The sequence below is a fragment of the Nymphalis io genome, chromosome 9 (assembly GCF_905147045.1).
Source record: "Nymphalis io chromosome 9, ilAglIoxx1.1, whole genome shotgun sequence".
NCBI lineage: Eukaryota > Metazoa > Arthropoda > Insecta > Lepidoptera > Nymphalidae > Nymphalis > Nymphalis io.
Window position 1 is genome coordinate 12941146 of NC_065896.1, and position 19109 is coordinate 12960254.

General features: G+C 37.6%; 1 protein-coding gene across 3 annotated transcripts in view; it reads right to left on the bottom strand.

Moving 5' to 3' along the window:
* Positions 1-3373: 3373 nt before the first annotated feature.
* Positions 3374-19109, bottom strand: part of LOC126770536 (protein tweety-like) — a 76773-nt gene continuing 61037 nt past the window's right edge. Inside the window, exons 3-16 of one of the 3 annotated variants that reach the window (XM_050489974.1) lie at positions 17474-17610; positions 12727-12804; positions 9913-10068; positions 9397-9525; positions 7458-7601; positions 6206-6418; positions 5785-5913; positions 5358-5495; positions 5081-5225; positions 4596-4741; positions 4408-4505; positions 4130-4297; positions 3646-3893; positions 3374-3501 (exon numbers count right to left, since the gene is read on the bottom strand). In XM_050489974.1, the coding sequence (XP_050345931.1) occupies positions 3683-3893; positions 4130-4297; positions 4408-4505; positions 4596-4741; positions 5081-5225; positions 5358-5495; positions 5785-5913; positions 6206-6418; positions 7458-7601; positions 9397-9525; positions 9913-10047 (1656 nt within the window). In that variant the 5' untranslated portion in view covers positions 10048-10068; positions 12727-12804; positions 17474-17610 and the 3' untranslated portion in view covers positions 3374-3501; positions 3646-3682. The remainder of the gene's footprint in view (positions 3502-3645; positions 3894-4129; positions 4298-4407; positions 4506-4595; positions 4742-5080; positions 5226-5357; positions 5496-5784; positions 5914-6205; positions 6419-7457; positions 7602-9396; positions 9526-9912; positions 10069-12726; positions 12805-17473; positions 17611-19109) is intronic. The other 2 variants (XM_050489975.1, XM_050489973.1) reach the window with 2 other exon arrangements.

Below are 19109 nucleotides of genomic sequence, written 5' to 3' on the forward strand. Positions count from 1 at the left end.
AATTATATAAATTAACAAAAGTATATTCTAAATTCAAAAAATCGTTACAGAACAAACAAAAAATTGATTCACTTTATAATTTTTACGATATATTTATTAATGATGATACTATATTCGAGAAAGATTAATTTAAAAAAAAAATGTTTAATTTTACAATACAGTATGGCACGTACATTACACTCACACGTTCACAGGATATTAAATATGAAATAACCCACACTTTGGTAACTTTGTTTCATTTATTCATTTATGTACGGACCATTGTTTATTGAAATAATGTCGAAATGTTCATAATTGCAAACTTTTAACATAAAATCAATTTAATTTATAATATCAAAAATGTTACACCTGCCTAATTATTTAATAAGAATTTCGTTAAATAGTGTGCATTTATTACATCGAAAGACAGTGAACTTACACATAATATAGCATTATATATTTTGTTATTGCGTGTAGTTTTTTTTTTTTTAATTTTGACAAAAAAAAATTAATAGCGAAATAAAAATATGTATAAAACATGCGATATTCAAATTATACAAGTTGAGCATTTTTTTTTAATTAAAATATTGCAACATACGCAACAATGATGTCTGACTGGAATTAAACATTTGTTTAGAGATTTTTTTTTTTCGTTAAAAGCCTAGAGTTTAATTAAATAAAACATATGGCAATACGCAGCAGCCACGAAAATCTAAAATCTTACATTACACTTACGTTATCTATGCTTATATAAAATTATGCATTATCTTTGGCGAATACACTGCTTACGGTACCGTGAAGTTACGATGAGAAAAAAAGAATATTACATTGACCATATAAAATGTACCAACGTCGTTGTAAAGTCTCACAAAAATTATCTATCATAATACTGAATAAAAACTGGTACCATCCCTATTAACACTTACATACAAATTTACAACTAAGAATATTACGTTCGAAAGATGATCGCGAAAATTACAATATTTGGCGCGAAAATACTTGAGCTGTCATTTCTTTTTCTTTTTTTTTAAACGAGCTTAAATTTTCGGTACAAGAAACTTCCGTGATCATATTCCGTTGATTATAAAATACGTTTTGTGGTGTCACAGTGAGAACATACTTTGTTCATTAATTACTAAACGATCATTGAATGGCAGTTTAAATTTGCACCTTATAACCATACACTTAGGTCGATTTCAGATTACCTTCCTACCAATTCCACTTTAGCTATACTTGATGGAATGTTTTATTGAATATTTCGATTTTAACTATAAATCGAATATTAGTCGAAATGAAAATATACCTAATAAGTGTATATACAAATAGGTCCACTATTTTGAACTAGTTAAAACCGCTTAAATTGAGCCGATTTTAATTACATAGGTAGACAAATTAAGACTATATATTTCATTACGAGATTCTTATCGCAATATATGTGTTCAATCCGATTATATACCTAGATGAGGGTAAATTTAAAAGTCGATCACACGTTACAAGCATACAATCGTCACAAGCGTCATTCGACTTTCAGTAAATTGAAATCATTTGACATTATTTAATATTACCGTATGATATATGTATTAAATATATTTATAAACAATTGATCTATACGATGTACACATCCACTGAACTGTCTTGAAGGCTTCGAGCCTCTAAAACACCAATCGATATCAAATACAATTGTCTATGGCCTATCGCTTATCTTCCTTTAGCTATTCATAAACACATTACATTATTAAATCGAATATGTTCACATAATTTCGATTTATTCCTACATTACTTAGAAACTACACGATTATTATTTATAAAATCCGAATTTATTTTTTAAAAGATATAAAAAAAAATTGTTATTCGTTATTTGTTTCGAAGAGAATTTTTCTTCAAGTCTTTTTTTTTTATATATCAGTGTTTACGTTAACTTTCCTAAGAGAATTTTAGGTTACCTTACAGCTAAGTTGAGCGAAAACCGATTCGATAAATCAATGAAAAGACAGTTTAAACGTATAAAGATATAAGTTATAACGTCATTTAACATAACGTTACAACTTAAAACGTTATAACGTCTAACGTCATTTTAGATGACGTTATTATATACCAAAATCGTATGAACTTTTTGGTCAATTCTTCTGATTATTAGCACAGCCTTTTGTGGACTCCTTATATATTACACGACATTTACAAAGTAATATATGAATCTTTAGATTACTGTCTTTATAATTCCAGTATATCCGTTTTTATTTTAATGTGTTACTTGTGGTTTGAATGAAATATGATTGGAAGATGTCATTTTACTTTCAGATTGTTTGTTACAGTTTTAAAAAGATCACATTTAGATATTTTTAAGCTATGACCGGGCTCCTTTCTTCAGTATAAAATTATAGGCCATACTAAAAATTATCAAAACAATGTCTCGATAATGAATAAATTTCTAAAAAACTTTTGTGCCGAATATATTCAATACGCATACACTAGTGCTACAAAAATATTAGACCACAGTTTATATAAATGATAAACAATTGAACTACGATTGAGCATATTAAAACATTTAAAAATAAGCAAGTTCAAACCCTGCAAACATTATGAAAAATATTTTCAGAGTCAAGGCAACCTTTAAGAGGTCGATGCGGAATAAATTTAATAAATAAAATTCGTTTTCGCTTAATCGTCATCAAATCGCGTCGTCGGACCATTACAACTCTCTTCATTACTATGATAAGCATAGCTAATGTTCGAGTCAATAATAAAATATGATAAATAATTAAATACTTTCGTTCCCGATAAACGAGAAAGTCAACGTGTCCGATGGTTACCAACGAGTAAAATGTTTCGCTCTACTCGTAACTTCTGTATCGTTTCTTGTCGAGTTATCGTAAGCCGATCATTTCATCACTAGAATGTCACTTTCGTAGAAATCACTTTCACCTGAGAACCGTCGACCTAGTGAGACTTCGTAAAACGAATATTCGATAAAAATGTACACGATACACGTTTAGAGTTTCGTAGCCGTTTTATAATCGTAGGAGCTCCGGAGATGCACAGATAGCTGCTTCGTCCCCGGCAGCTGCTCCTACAACTCCGTGACCGCGTAGAGATCCCGCTGGTCCCGCGCGTCGCGCAGGTCGCGCAGGTCGCGCGTGTCGCGCTGGTCGCGCTGCTCGTGGCGGCGCCGGTGCTGGGCGGTCGCGTTCTGCTGGCGGCGCGGGCGCTGCAGGCTGCGGTACTCCAGCGCGGCGGCGGACAGCGGCTGCGGGTCGGCGCGGCGCTGCGGGCGCACGGTGGCGTACTTGTCGGGCCCGACGTGCGCGTGCGGCGCGGGCGGCGCGTGCGGCGCGCGCGCGGCGTGTCCGGCGTGCGCGGCGTGCGCGGCGTGCGCGGCGTGCGCGGCGTGCGCGCGCGGCGCGTCGGGCGAGAACGTGGCGAGGGCGGGCGGCGGCGCGGGCGGGCGGGGGCGCGGCGCGCGCGGCCCGAACGAGGCGTACTTCGGGTCGAAGCGGTTCAGCGAGCCCGAACGATTCGTCTGACCTGGAACGATGGGTTGCAGCGCCTCGTTAATTTCATATTCAAAATTAACATATTTTATATTTGTATCCTCTGACAAATCGGTTCGATTGAACTCTTTTTGAAGAGCGAGCAAATGATCGTCGATTCAGTGACGGCCGAACTCACCCGCCGCGTGTTCAGGAGCCGCGCCGCCCGCCCGCTCTCAGTAGAAGTCGTTGCTCTCCAGCGTCTTGCACTGCTTGCTGAGCGTGGCGTACTTGCCGTTGTGCGGCGGGCGGCCCAGCGTGTGCGAGCCGCCCAGCGCGCCGCCCAGCGCGCCCAGCGCCGGCGCCGCACCCGCCGCGCGGCCCAGCGTGGCGCTGCCCGACATGCGCGACCTGCCGACCGGACCGCGCACGTTCGTATACTCGTCACTACGGTGTGAATGAATACTTCGCACGTTTAAATCATTAACGGGTACACATATTACTTAATTCATACACGAATCTCAATTGAGTCACATATTTCTTATTCTTTCTTTCTTTTACAATATTTTAAAAACCGTACCATTACAATGGGAAAAAAAGCTAACTCCAAAGTTATAATATTGAGCGATAAATAATCATTGATTATAATGGATCGCAGTATATCTTAGTTCATTTTAGCCGACCTGGGTCGCTCGCGTTCCCGGTCGCGGTCGGCCAGGTCCATGAGCTGCACGGCGGCGCTGTAGGAGGGCGGCTTGCCGTTGGGGAAGGGGGCGGGGCGCGGCAGCGTGCGCGAGCCGGCGCTGCCCGTCGACAGGAAGGGAGCCTGCTCCTCGCCGGACACGCTGCGTCTGGAAAGTACAGAGATGTTTCATATCGTGCGCTTATTAATATCTCAACATAGTCAAATAATATTTCATAATTTATTAATACCGTCATAAGGTTAAAAATGAGTACTCACTTGGGGTTGATGTAAATCCAGGCATGAGAATCGACTAGAACGATCGCCGTGAACAGGATGCCCGCAACAATGGTAGCCAACAGTTGCAGAGATAGTGCCTGAAATAACGCGACAGATTGTTAAAACACAAACAGACGTTTCAATTACAAAGACAATAAGCAGCTGGCCGACTGCGGCTCGAGGCGCACCTGCAGGCCGCCGTCGCAGGCGGCGCGCGCGGCGCCCACGAAGTACGCGCGCGCCATGCGGCACTCCAGCGCGCCGCTCAGCGACACCAGCGCGCGCTCCGCCTCGCCCGTGCCGGCGCCCAGCGCGCCCAGCGCCGGCTGCAGCCCTGCGCACACCGCCTTACAGCGCACCGAGCGGGGACCGCGGGCGGCCTCGCTCGAGGACTTAGAAGGGACCGGAGGACGATGAGTGTTCGTCGTTTTTTTAGAACTACCTTCTTCAATTGAACTCGAACATTTCGAGCAGCGGAGTGTCTATGGTCAATCGTTCTATTATTTTTAGTACTTCGAACGTGATACCGCAGCCGAATCGACACCGCACCGCAAGCGCGGTTTAGGAATAGACACCTTGTTAAAAAAGAGCAGGGAAATTGTTTTGCATTTTTTATACTCATTTCTATATATTATAACAAATGCGTTCCTAATATGTACGCAGGTGCACGTACCGGGGTCGTTGAACAGCTGCGGCGCCCCGCGCGACAGCACCGCGAGCGCCTGCCGCACCGCCACCACCGCTCGTTGCGCGTTGCGGAGCTCTGCCGTCAGCACGTTCTCCCGCGACACCTTGCACGACAGATAGTAGTGCACCATCTGGAACGACCAGCCGATACGTTCAACCACGGCTCTGGGCATCGCAACTATCTATCGGAAACATATCGATAGTCGCCGGAGGTTAGTTAGAAGGAGACAGCGAGAATGAGCAAGTGAGAGCGGGCCACTGACGTCGACGGGCAGCCCGTGCGGCGCGTGCAGCGCCAGCGCGCGCGCGGGGTCCTGGCACGCGTCCGCCGCCGCCGCCGCGCCCGCCGCCAGCGCCGCGCTCATCGCCCAGCACGCCACCAGCGCGCCCAGCGCGCACACCTGCGCCACAGCTCCGTTACAGATACATCGACATAAACTCGTAGCACCTAGTTATTCACTCGGGTGACGAAAGTCGTTCCCGAGGACGTAGTTTGCATTGATAACTTTAGGACTTATATTGAAACGTACACGAATCGACGTGAGATATTGAATTGAATCCAATTATCCGTCTTCACTCACTGAACAACAACATTATTGAATCATTCTATCGACAGTTATTGTAATTCTTTATGAAGTCCGGGGTTAGGAAGTAGGACGTAACCCGCCGACGCTATCTCCGGTCACTCACACAGAGCAGCAGCAGCGCGCGGCGGCTGCGGCGGGCGGCGGCGGCCAGCAGCGCCACGCACACGGCGCCGCCGCAGCACCAGCCCACCATGCCGCTCCCCCAGCGCGCCGCCTCCCACACCCACAGCCGCTGCGGAAACATCGACCGTTATTTACTCGCTCATCTTATTCAAATCGGATCGACTCAGACTGACTTGTCCGAATTTTCAATATTAACATAATAAAAATTTTCTTTTTAAATTTAAAGATTTTGTATTTGTAAAATTAACAACATTGAATAATAATGTTCATTCAATAAAAATATTCTCTTTACTTTTTTTATATTAAATTATTGGACAATAATTTTACTTTAATAATGATCGACTTGTTACGTTTAATTATTTACTTTTTCCCATCAAATACGTTTCACATATTGATTATACCTTCATGAACACGTCGAGGTTAAGGGCGGCAAGCGGCCTGCGCAGGTTGTCTGCGGCCGAGACGGCGGCGCTGGCGTTGTTCCGGAGCGCGGACAGCGCCCTCAGCAGTGTGCCCAGCGCGGTCTGGTTGGCCACGGGCGCGTCCAGCGCGTCCGCCAGCCGAGCGAGAGGGGCCCGCGCGCGTGAACCCATCGCCTCCTCCAAAATACTCGACTGGAAGACGATAGAAGGCAGGCATAAAAACATACGTCACGTATAATTTTATGGTTACGATTCAGTAAATTAGATCATTTAACGGGTTTACAAATGTATTTTAGCTTAACCATGCTGCATTAGCAATCAGCCACATGTGTGCTCCAAAACCTTCTCCTCAAAAAGGGAGAGGAGGCCTTAGTCCAGCAGTGGGACAGACACAGACTTTTATTGGATGCTGTGTCTTCTCCTTTAAATTTCAAATTAACGATGACAGAAATAGAAAAAAAACATTGTTTAACTAAACAGTCGCTAAGCGACGTTTGTAGGTGAGGCCGTTAGTGTCAAAAATAAAATATATATTTTCCGAAAGTCGCTTTTAACCGAGCTCGAAGACTTTTTACAATTTAAAGTTGCTGCTGACCCACACCTCGAACTCAATCGAGAAAAATTAAAAAATTCGATAATTATTATTGATGCCGATTATGTTTATATACGATTTATATGCTGGACTGCGTCGCTAAGATTTGCCTATGTTCACACTACTGTACCTCGGAAAGCAAGTAAAGCCGTTGATCCATTGCCTGATTGCCATCCCATCAGGTTATGAGAGTGAGGTAATAGAGTGGACTTGCACATTATAAAACGCTACACACATATAACTAACTTAACTACGTTGACAAGTTTAACATCTATCTCTTTCACACGTGTGAGGTAAACAAGAATACCAAATCTATTGAAATATGACAATTATTAATGTTCCAATGATATTTACGACAAGACCAAACAAATGACAATTATATTTGAGCTTAGACACAGGATAATAAAAATAACTCTTCTTTTGCTTCGCCGTAATCGAGTATTAGCAGAAGTAACACTGACAGTAATCATTTTTTAAATAATATATAATTACTCATAACATACAAGTTAATGGACTTGTTTCAATTTCTTTTATTTTTCAGATTTTGTATTGCACGAGCTACTTTCATACTTACTCTAAACTCATTTCATATTCTTCGAATAAGGACCGTTCATTAATTATTAAAATATGGTAGTATACCTGATTCTTGACGGTGTTGACGAGAGAAGCCAGCTGGTTGCCGGCCTGGATGCTCTGCAGCATCGCATTGTGGAGGTCGTCGTTACCAAAGAGACCGACACCGATTGCGCCGCAGCACAGCACCGATAATATCATCAAAGTTATCTGAAAATAAATTATCAAGTTGATTAAGAACTTTAAAAAACAATATTTTTATTTAATACATTTATCTCAATCGTTTCCTTGGTCTTGCGTCAAAATTCAGTTTCAGAGTTTGACCTATACAACTTCAACTAAGAAATGAAGTTAAATTAATCGTGGCATTAGTAATGGATGCACCTCATTCAGCAAAAAGAAAGTCACTGCTTGAAAATGTCCCATTGGGCCAAGGCATCATCACTCCTAAGGAGAAACTTAATGAGCTTATTATATAAGAGTACCACTACCACAAACCTACAGTGGTTTTTAAAGTTTAAAATTGGAATCAATTTAAAAATAAATAAGAAAACAAAGATGAATTACAGACATAAAAATCGTTACCTAATTATATTACCCAATACGATACAATGTATTTATAATTAACAAGCAATTCATAAACATAACAGTAAACGTTCGACCATGTGAGAAGCGTTAAAACATATGGCGTTTCAAGCAAACCGCATGTGAGATTCGATCTCTTTCACAGGGACGGATAAAATAACATACTCGATAGACATAGTTATATATACAGAACACATACAGGGCAGTTTTATTACAATTTTAAATTAATCGAATTAATTAATTAATAAGTATAATAATTCAATCAATCTATACATGGGAACAGTGCTTCCAACTATCCGATGACTTTGTTTGTTTGTTAGCGCACGTTAATATCTGTGTCTCCGAGAACGATTTGAAAAAAATAGAAATTTTATCGTTAGATAAACCAATTATCGAGAAAGGATACATACTATATAACACCATTCGCTGACTCTCATAGTACAATTTATATTCGTTTTCGAGTCAGAGGTCCACCATCAGTGTTTCTAATATAAAAACTCTAGATTTAGATAATACTGCAAACAAATTGTGTACATATTTTTTTTGGGTGAAAAAAAATGTTATTATTACAATTAAAAGACCCACGAAGACAGAACACTAATGTTTAAGGCGGCTAAAACTGCTCGTAATATATCAGATACATATCAATAAACAATAAAAATGAGAGTAGTTTCTGGTCATAACAGTGATTAGGGTACACACCGAGCTTTCCTATTTTTAATATCCATTAATAAACACAAATCGGACTTCTTATATCATATTGTCAATATTGATCGTTTACATTAACAAAGTTAGATAGAAAATAGAATTTAAACGTCTTTAACGACACGTTTTTATAGCTAAAAAAAGTTTAAACAAAAATAAATTTAAAATTTTATATGTACACGAGATAAAAACCTTGGCCTTTATGAGTGTTAGAAAAACATTTTATCACTAAATAAATTGTCATTTTTAACAGTTTCATTATTTACTATTTCTGTTTCATTTATATTATTTACCAATAGGTGGCACACGAGTCGTACCGTAAAAACCAATGCAAAGCAAGCCGAGCAATTGCTAGTATCGTATGCAATTGGAAACTGACTTCATTATTCATCCATTTTCGTTGACAAATCATTAAAAAATATGTGTTTAATTTCGATTTTAAAATCAAAATATACTTCCATTTCAGTACAAAAACAGCCTGTGAATGTCCCACTGCTGGGCTAAGGCCTCCTCTCCCTTTTTGAGGAGAAGGTATGGAGCTTATTCCACCACGCTGCTCCAATGCGGGTTAGTGGAACCTAGTTAGTGCGGGTGGGTGGTTCCATTTAAGTAGATTCTTACAAACACTTTTGAATCGTAATTTTACAAAAGTCCGGAATGTAGTTTCTAACGAGAAGCACCGTCAAGAAACTCGACAGTTTTAATGTAAACGTACCTTGAGTGCAGTTATGCTTTTCGGCGGCCGCTGTTTCCTGTCGCAACATCTCGTTAGTAGGTATATGAGGAGCACCGTCAGAGTCAAGATGAGCCATGCACCGGGTATGGAGCCGAGGATTCCCAAGCTCTGGAACGATTAATAAACCATCATCATTCGCCATTCATCATTCGCATTAGCTATAATACCATTCGTTGGCGGTCGGTGTGGTGCCGTGCATTATATGTCGCCACGTATATGTTATGTATGTCATTATGTTATTTTAATGTACTTTAAAAGACTAACGCCGATTTAATTTATTATTTTGATATCAACTTGATGGCGTCGTAATAATTATTATTAATGAAGACGGCTCATCTTAAATTCTATTTTAGAATATTATTTCCTGAACTTAAATCCCTAAAATTAAAATATTGTATAGTAAATTTATAATACTACACTATATACATCATGCTAATCCTTCACCAGCGCTTGTCTGGAGATTGCCGATTTGCCTTTTATCCTGAGTGACTTTACCTCGAGGTATATGGGCGAATTGGGCGCGAAAGTGTCGTTGACGCGGTGCAGCGTCACGTTGATGTGCGGTAGCGCGTGCAGCAGCCGCGCCAGCCGTGGCGGCGAGTACTCGTCCGACACGCCCGCCGCGCCCATCCCCGCCGCTCACACTGACACCTACAATGAAACAATTACTGTGATTATAGTAGGTCATTCATTATATTATTATGTATATAAGATTTTTTCTCTCAACTTTATTTCATACATTGCCGTTTCATTGGTTTGTAATAAAGTGTATTTGTATTATATAGCATATCTCAATTAAAAGACATACTGTAACAGCCTGTGAATGTCCCACTGCTGGGCTAAAGGCCTCCTCTCCTCTTTTTGAGGAGAAGGTTTGGAGCTTATTCCACCACGCTGCTCCAATGCGGGTTGGTGGAATACACATGTGGCAGAATTTCAGTGAAATTAGACACATGCAGGTTTCCTCACGATGTTTTCCTTCACCGTAAAGCACGAGATGAATTATAATCACAAATTAAGCACATGAAAATTCAGTGGTGCTTGCCCGGGTTTGAACCCACGATCATCGGTTAAGATTCACATGTTCTTACCACTGGGCCATCTCGGCTTTTTTATTTTTTCATTCATTCATTTCATCTCGGCTAAAAGACATAAAGACATGTAAATGTCGTGACCGTAACCTAAAACATCAATGTTTGGAGATACAATTAAGTAGTACCTAATAACGTAGTGTTATATTATAATTGATGCAGTGAGAGCAAAATGACATCAATCATCGTGTTATACATTGATATATTATATTTATTTTGAATATCGAATATCGTCATATTTATAATTTGAATGAAAGAAAAGAAAAAAACTTAGCGAACATGATGAGTATAACATTGTTTACTGTCTAAACTATAAAACATATTGATTTAAAATTTGGAGAAGGCCTTCGATTCCTAATGATGGGCATTTTATATTATAGTGGATGTATTCTTTCAACCATCAACTTCATCTAATCGGTCCTGTGTCAATATTTTCAGCACACCAATACAAATAAACATCATTGTTATTATATATACACTAGATAAACGTGTCACGTTAAAACGCATTACATTTTTTTTAACAGTTAAACATATGAAGACCTTGTCAACAGCTGTTCAAACATGTCATTTTTTTGTTTAAAATCCTAACTAATATTATAAATGAGAAAGTGAGTTTGTATGTTAGGCATTCACGTCTTAATTACTTAACCTCAGTGTTATAGAAAAGGACATAGGGTACCAAACACGCCCCCCCCTCACAAACGGACACATTTCGTAAATTAGTGCTAAATAAAAAAAAATCTCCAAGAAGAACAATAATATTTTTTTTATAAAGCATATTGTTTATTCCGTCTCTAGTGATCACCGGCCTTGCCTACGCGGAGACATTGTATAACTTATAATTAGCATTCTCTGCGAGTAACATCTGGCTGTGAAAAACATTCGCATCTCGCACACATTGCTGGCGAACGATGTTCACCGTCTCGTTTTTATCTCATCGATCGTAATGCTTAGATAATCTTTTTTTTTATGAATGAAGTCAAACAGATGGCTTATCTATTTCCTTTCTTAGCCAGTATCGAGGTATGGATTAAGTTAAAATGGAACTTTTGTACATATTTCAAGGACTAATAATAAAATGATTGAAAAGAATTGTAACAAAAAAATAAATATGACAAGTAAGCCACAAATTACCGGATGGTAAGCCATTGATAGTCGAGCTGTAAACATTAACGGCCTTACTTATAAACGTTGCTTAGCGGCTGTTTAAGTAAACACTGATTTCGCTCTTTCTGACATTATTGATTTGACATTCGAAAGAAAAAGACAGCGTTGTTTAACATATCGCCCGCTAAACAAAGTATATAAGCAAGGCCGATAATAAATAACTTTATGCCTGTAATTAGGTTATAATAGAGGAATTCACCTCATCTACCCAAAGCACGATTTGTTCATGTTTTTTAAACACATTTTTTTAATCTCCAGTCTATAGGAGTTGTTATAGGCAATTTAAACTAATAAAGGGAGTAAAATAATATATCGACTATGGCATGTTTTGTAAATACACACAACATCAAATTCAAATCGAAGTATAGATAATCCAAGGTAATTCTAAAATATTAATATAATCCATCATACATACATTCGGTTTAATAATCTTAGTAATAATAACACTAGAGAACAATCTATGAAATATTATGAAATATTATCGCAAAGACAAGCGCTATCGAGAATCATCGATTATCTCTGCAACAATACCCTTAATAATTAGCCGTCATATGATCGCAAAATGTTTCACGTAATCGAAACAGTACTCATTTATATTACGCTAATTACACAAACAATAATTAAAGCGAACCGAAATCGCTTAAATATCAGATATTTTATTGTATCGAACATTGCTTGACCGCTCGGTGTATTGTATTACATTGATCACGTATTTGCAACTCCGAAACGTCATGTATTACTTTATAACATAAAACGTCATACGTCTCGGTTCCGCCCTTAAGCGAGTCTCCTAGACGCTCGCTATATCATGACTTTTATTGTTATACATAAGACCATTTAAACAAATTATATGACATTAGAATGTTTATCAGTTCAGGTCAAATCATACTAATTAAATACATAATTGTATGCAGTTGTAATCGCATTAAAAAATCTGACATCAGAAAATCTTCGATGTCCTTTTTTTTAAAAGAAAAGTTAAAGATCTATTTTTGATTATTGTATCGAAATGAAGGGCATCTAATGGGTAGACAAATAAACTTTTACTCACCGCTATAAATAACGCTACGCTGCTTACGACGCCATATTGTTGATAACCTAAGAGATCAGGCCTTTACGGAGAGCATATCTGTAACAAGAGAAGTTTTAATCAGTTAATTACTTGAAAAAGCGATTTATATAAGCTTTCCAAATGCTCCTGTTAACATTCATATCATTCAGTTTACTGATGGTAGAGCTTTGTGCAAGCTCGTCTGGGTAGGTACCACCTACTCATTAGATATTCTACCGCAAAACAGTAGTACTTGCTATTGTTGTTTTCCAGTTTGAAGGGTGATCGAGCCATTGTAATTACAGGCACAAGGGACATAACATGTTAGTTCCCAAAGTTGGTGGCGCATTGGTGATCTAAGCGATGGTTAACATTTCTTACAATGCCAATGTCTATGGAAGTTGATGACCACTTATTATCAGGTGGCCCATATGCTCGTCTGCCTTCCTATTCTATAAAAAAAAATCATACACATACACTACTTCACTGGTGGTATGGTTTTGTTTAAGCCCTTCCTCATCAATTATTCTACCGTATGAAATAATCTTAAAATAATAAGTTATTGTTGTGTTGCGGTTTAAAGGGTGGAATAAACAGCAAGCAAAAAAGGACATAGCATATAATTGGTTTATTTTTTTTATATTTTGTCTTATATTTTTACAATAATTATTAAAAATACAGAATAAACATACATTTATATTTTCAATCGGAGCCCACATTTCAAAACCGAATGAAACACCCTAAGCGTTCGAACACTACTTGTGTTATATATATATATGGCCTATTAAAACTCGCCTATCTAAACTGCGCGTGTCCAAGGAGCCGATATTAAATTTTAAGTGCACCAGCGAATACGAGCTCGTAAAGTATTTGCTTTATAACTCCACTAGCCCTCCCCGGCTCCCGGCTGCGTCTCAACGCTCTGCTGTTATTAAAAAGGTGAAATGGTTACGTCATAAAAAGCAATGAGTTTCGTTTTATGCCTTGAGAGTTTTCGAGCTTTGACTCGGTGCCACAGTTACAAGTTTCAGTCATTACAGCAATAAAATTAACGGTTTATAAAACTCTAATATTCGGTCTGTGAATATTAAAAAGCGAGCCTTTTTTATTACCCGCAAATCATTTTTAATGAAATATGAAACATTTCAACCGGCCGTAGGGCTTCGAACAGGCCCGCCTGGATGGGTACCACCCACTAACCAGTTATTATAAAACAATAATTGACGGTTAATGAAATGATTAATATTTCTTACAGTGCCAGTGTCTATGACAAACGGGACCCAGTTACCAATTATTATAACAATAGCTGATCCATTGCTCGTCTGCTTTCCTAAATGAAACTAAAAAAGCAATGTAAATCAAATTTACAAATGCAACAACACATGTAACACGTTTTTAAGATGCAAATAATAAGTATAATGAATAAGAAACAGGCCAAGCGTTCTCTGTCATACATATAGCGTGCTATTTCATAAATCGGTAAATGATATTTTGTTGTGTTAAAAACACATAATAAATACTCTATAGCAAATTTACTTGACTAAAAAATCGTCGTCTATTTATTTTACAGCGAAAGGTTCTACAAAAACAAAAAATATTGCCATATCAAACAATTTCGTCCACAGATTTAGACTTCCATATACTGATATATAGATAAATAAGATTTAACGCTAAAGACATGGATACGTTGAATTAAAGGCAATGAATATGCAGCAAGTAGTTCTGACACACTAAATATGGTAGGAATACTTTAAAAAAAAAAACAAGTACGAAAGCTCTGACTCAAAGCGATACCGGTCAAACTAGTTTACAATTCCTAGACACGTAGGAAAGCTCACACTTTTTATGGAACTAAATCTAGAACACCTAAGTGGTCCCATTAAACCGTTCAAACAGCTTGACACGTATATTCTGGAAAAAAAAACTACCCAGCGTAGACGCCACGATCTGTCGCCACGTGACTTATCATTACATTAAGATAAATTTAATATGAGTAACATACGTTTAACAAAACTTTATATAGCTTGTTCCAATCAAAGGTAAAGTAAAGCGAGCAAACAAATAACGTTGACATTAATTTGACGCAATATAATTGGTCGAAATTTTGAATAAAGTATGGTATTCATTACGGATTCGCGAATAGATGACGTTTTGAATAACCGTTATATAATTAAAGTATATATAAGTAGTTTAATCGAATAGTATAAAAAAATATATTAAATGTTTGCAGGTAGCAGAGCAATTTGCAAATCATGGGAGTATGTAAATCTAAAGTTTGTTTATTTGTTTACCTTACTCCTTGTTCGATCGTAATAGATCGTCTATCACACGAATGTTTCTCACTGGGATAGTTGAAAACAAACAGACCCTAGTTCTCATAATGAATCACGATCTTGAACGTAATTTCGAAACCCACATGGCGATCGGGGATTTATTGCTTGGTATTTAAAATGTCAAGAGCCGCTCTCTCGATTATATAAGCGAACATTATCCGTTCGTATAATTCATTGAAAGGTTATTATTTCAGTTAACGATTTAATTTTATATTTATATTAAATGGATTCCTTATTTAACGAACACGTTTTAGTTTATAGCGTATATCAATTAACATTCACGAGGTTAAATATCTAATTGATTATTGAGGACAAGTATTGGAGTTTATTCCACGCTGCTCCAATGCGGATTGGTGGATACAAATGTAGCATTTTCATCAGACACATGCAGTTTTCCTTACCATGAAAGTCTGAAAGAAGCAACAATAGATGAAAAGTTGAAGAGTAATTAAGATTAGGGTGGTATGGGTGAATGAGGAGGGATAAAAAGCATGTTACTAGAAGGGTGATGAGTATGAATGTTGATGGATACAGGAGACGGGGGAGGCCGAAGAAAGTGTCCATCCGGATTGCATAAGAAAGGGGTAAGTACTAAGATGACGAGTGAAAGAAAGAAGTGGAAAATACATGTTGTGCCGATCCCACGTAGTGGGATAAGGGCAGGAAGAAAAAAAATCCGAAATAAAACGCAGGCTCTGAACTTACATTGTTACTACTACTCAACTGCTTTAATATTTAATTTTGAGACACAGTGATTAAACAAGCATACAGCGAAATAACATTAATAAACAGCACCGAACGTATTATCAATCATCAATCATACCGAGCGTAATGCACTTCGATAGTGATCTATAAGCTATCATGGATCATTGTTTACAAATCGAGTTCGTGGAACCATTTAATATTTTGATGGAACGTAACAATGAGTGTGATGAAAATTAATGTCAGCTACGAGTATCAAAACAAACAGGTCGTGGTGTAATGGTCTAACAATCATTTTCATACGGAGGGTGGAGACTGCTTCATCGAGCAAAATAAGAGATTACAAAATTAAAAAATTAAAAATAGAGACTTAAAGACAACCTTTCTTGAAGCTAAGAGAGCGACTTAGCGACTTGTTCGCTTCTCTCAGCGAAACATATGTTGCTTAGTATCCACAGCTGCTCAATATATGTATGTACATTGTAGAAATAAAAATGTAGCATATTATATATTTGTAATTGACTAGTTTCTAAAATTTAATCTAAAATTTAATTGAATACTGGAATAAATATATAAGGTCGACGACGTATGTACGATATAATAGTTATTTAGTTTTTGTAATTTCAAATTTGAAGCAAACATTTAATACTAATCAAGAAAGTAAGCCCCAAGTAACGGCTTAATTATAAGGATAATAAAAAGAAAGAAAAAAAATATAATGAAAAGAATCGACAATGACAGAAAGCGAGAAATCAGTGTTTGTTTGAAACTAAACAGTCGTTACCAACTTTTATAAGGGCATAAAAGTAATACTTAGTTTTTTAGTAAAATTAGCAAGTTCCAGTAACCCAGCGAAACATTTTGCACAAAGGAGAAGATATCAATTTTTATTTTGTATAATAAAGTCGTTTATGGTCCACGCCATCTCGTTGTTGGCAATCCGCCATATCTTCCTAGATATTAAACTGCATTACACTTTCAAATAGATTTATAAATATCACAATATTAAAGTCTGTATATGTTTGGATTTGATGTTATTTTATTTATTTTAACATTACAGGTGACCCATTAGGGAATCAAATACAAAAAGATAAGCAGTTATTTTTTTATATTAACTTCATTATTGTTGATTGATTGTATAGATACATGTTCTTTGGTTATATCTCCTTATTATACATATATATAAATTATAATAATAACAAACAAAGAACAACAAGTTTCCGCACGTGTGTGAGAGTAAAAGTACTTGTAGAATACTATTTTAATGAAAATATCTTGATTTGATTTATACAAAAATGACGTAATAAAAAATTCTGATGTCATTTTTCGATGTATAATAAATCAAAACAGGCTTCCCTCTTCTAATTTCCCGTCCAATGTAATGTTTCACGTCGGATTTCCTAAACGACAATTTGTAATTCCATATATATATTTAGCATGAAGTAAAACACTCCGGACTTCAAGATCTAAGAGAATCCAATAACTACTAAAACAATTTCATTAAATTAAAGTGAAATGGAGATAGAGGAAGAAAACTCGAGTGCAGTCGACGTTGAAGGATGCACAGAGCTTCCGGCCAGCTCGTGACCACAACATGAACAACTCCGTCGAAATGTTGAGCAAAATAATAAACAAGGTATGTTCGTGGTTAAACCCTGAATATAATATATGAACGTATAACACGCTGAAATTAACAATTAAATCATATTTACCAAACCTGACTCGAGATAGCCCAGTGGATGAATACAAGGATCTTAGCCGAAGATTACGAGTACAGTTCCAAGCTATTGAATCTTTCTTTGCTTTTCCGGTCGATATTCCATGAAGCCAGATTATCGCTTATCTGAAACTATAACATAGAATTTGTTTCTTCAACGATAAAGGACTATATAAGCTCTGCATACTATCGTGGTTATACTAACTTTTATATCCATAAATCTAATTTCAACAATAAATGTTCTATCTAATTATAACAACGCGTGTGCTGGTAATACCATACAAACAGAACAATGTTTTCATTTTTCAGTTCAATCGAGTTTCTAAATTTTTATTTGTTGATTATACGAATCGATTTAAAATGTTTGCCACAGAGTACCTATACGCCTCATAAATCAGCATATCAGAGCGAGGAAGCGACCGCCGGTATCAGAATTCCGGAATTTCCGGACATCGATCCGCTTCGGATGTACCCGCCTCCCTATATAATATCAGACTTGCTAATGTTTCAATTAGCACTAGCTACATGTTCCGGCTTCGCACGGGTAGATTAACGGTCTACATATAAAGTTTAAATCGTAATTTATATTAGTTTAACTTAATTGGTTTACGCGACGCACGCCAGTTTATATCATCGTCATATTTTAACAATACATCGTCATATTTTAATTATAATTCATTAAAGGTTTTGTGTAATGTTCTGTTGTTCTGAAACACTTCAGATGAACAGTCCCTTGGCGAAACCGTTTGAAAATCCATTCAATAGTTTTTGAATTTATCGCGTTCAGACAAACAGACGCAACAACAACAAAAACAAAACCATAACTGAACACCTAACATTACTTTACGTACGAATATGTGTGTTACGTATAAGGCAAGATGTCCTGTATGGATCGAAATGGCTAGAACACGCGCAACTTGACTGAAGATTGCGAGTTCAAACCAGGTCAAGTTCTTCAATCTATATAATTGTGTACGAAATAATATGCGTTTGCCAGTCATATAATTTTTTTACAAACCTTTACATTGTAAAGTATAAAATAATCTGTGGAATTTTGTTATATTATCGAATATCCCATTGAATGTCCCACTGCTGGGCTAAGGCCTCCTCTCCCTTTTGAGGAGAAGGTTTGGAGCTTCTTTCACAACGCTGCTCCAATGCGGGTTGGTGGAATACACATGTGGCAGAATTTCAGTGAAATTAGACACATGCAGATTTCCTCACGATGTTTTCCTTCACCGTCAAACACGAGATGAATTATAAACACAAATTAAGCACATAAAAATTCAGTGGTGCTTGCCCGGGTTTGAATCCACGATCGTCGGTTAAGATTCACGTGTTCTAACCACTAGGCCATTTCGGCTTTGTTACTGTATCCCATTATCATATTTTCGAAACCGCAAATTTGGAGTTAAAAGTTTAATTATTTTTTCCCCGTAATTCATATAAAAACAATCATACACATGTGACATAAATCTGTCTCATCAGGTTTACATAAATGGACGTAAAACTATATCAACTTATATTCTGACAGGTCGAGATCTCGCGTTACCTTTTTCAACCCATTCGGACCGGCTGATGTCTATATGAGTTTTACTCTCGCTGTGCCGTTGTTACGTCATCGCCTACAA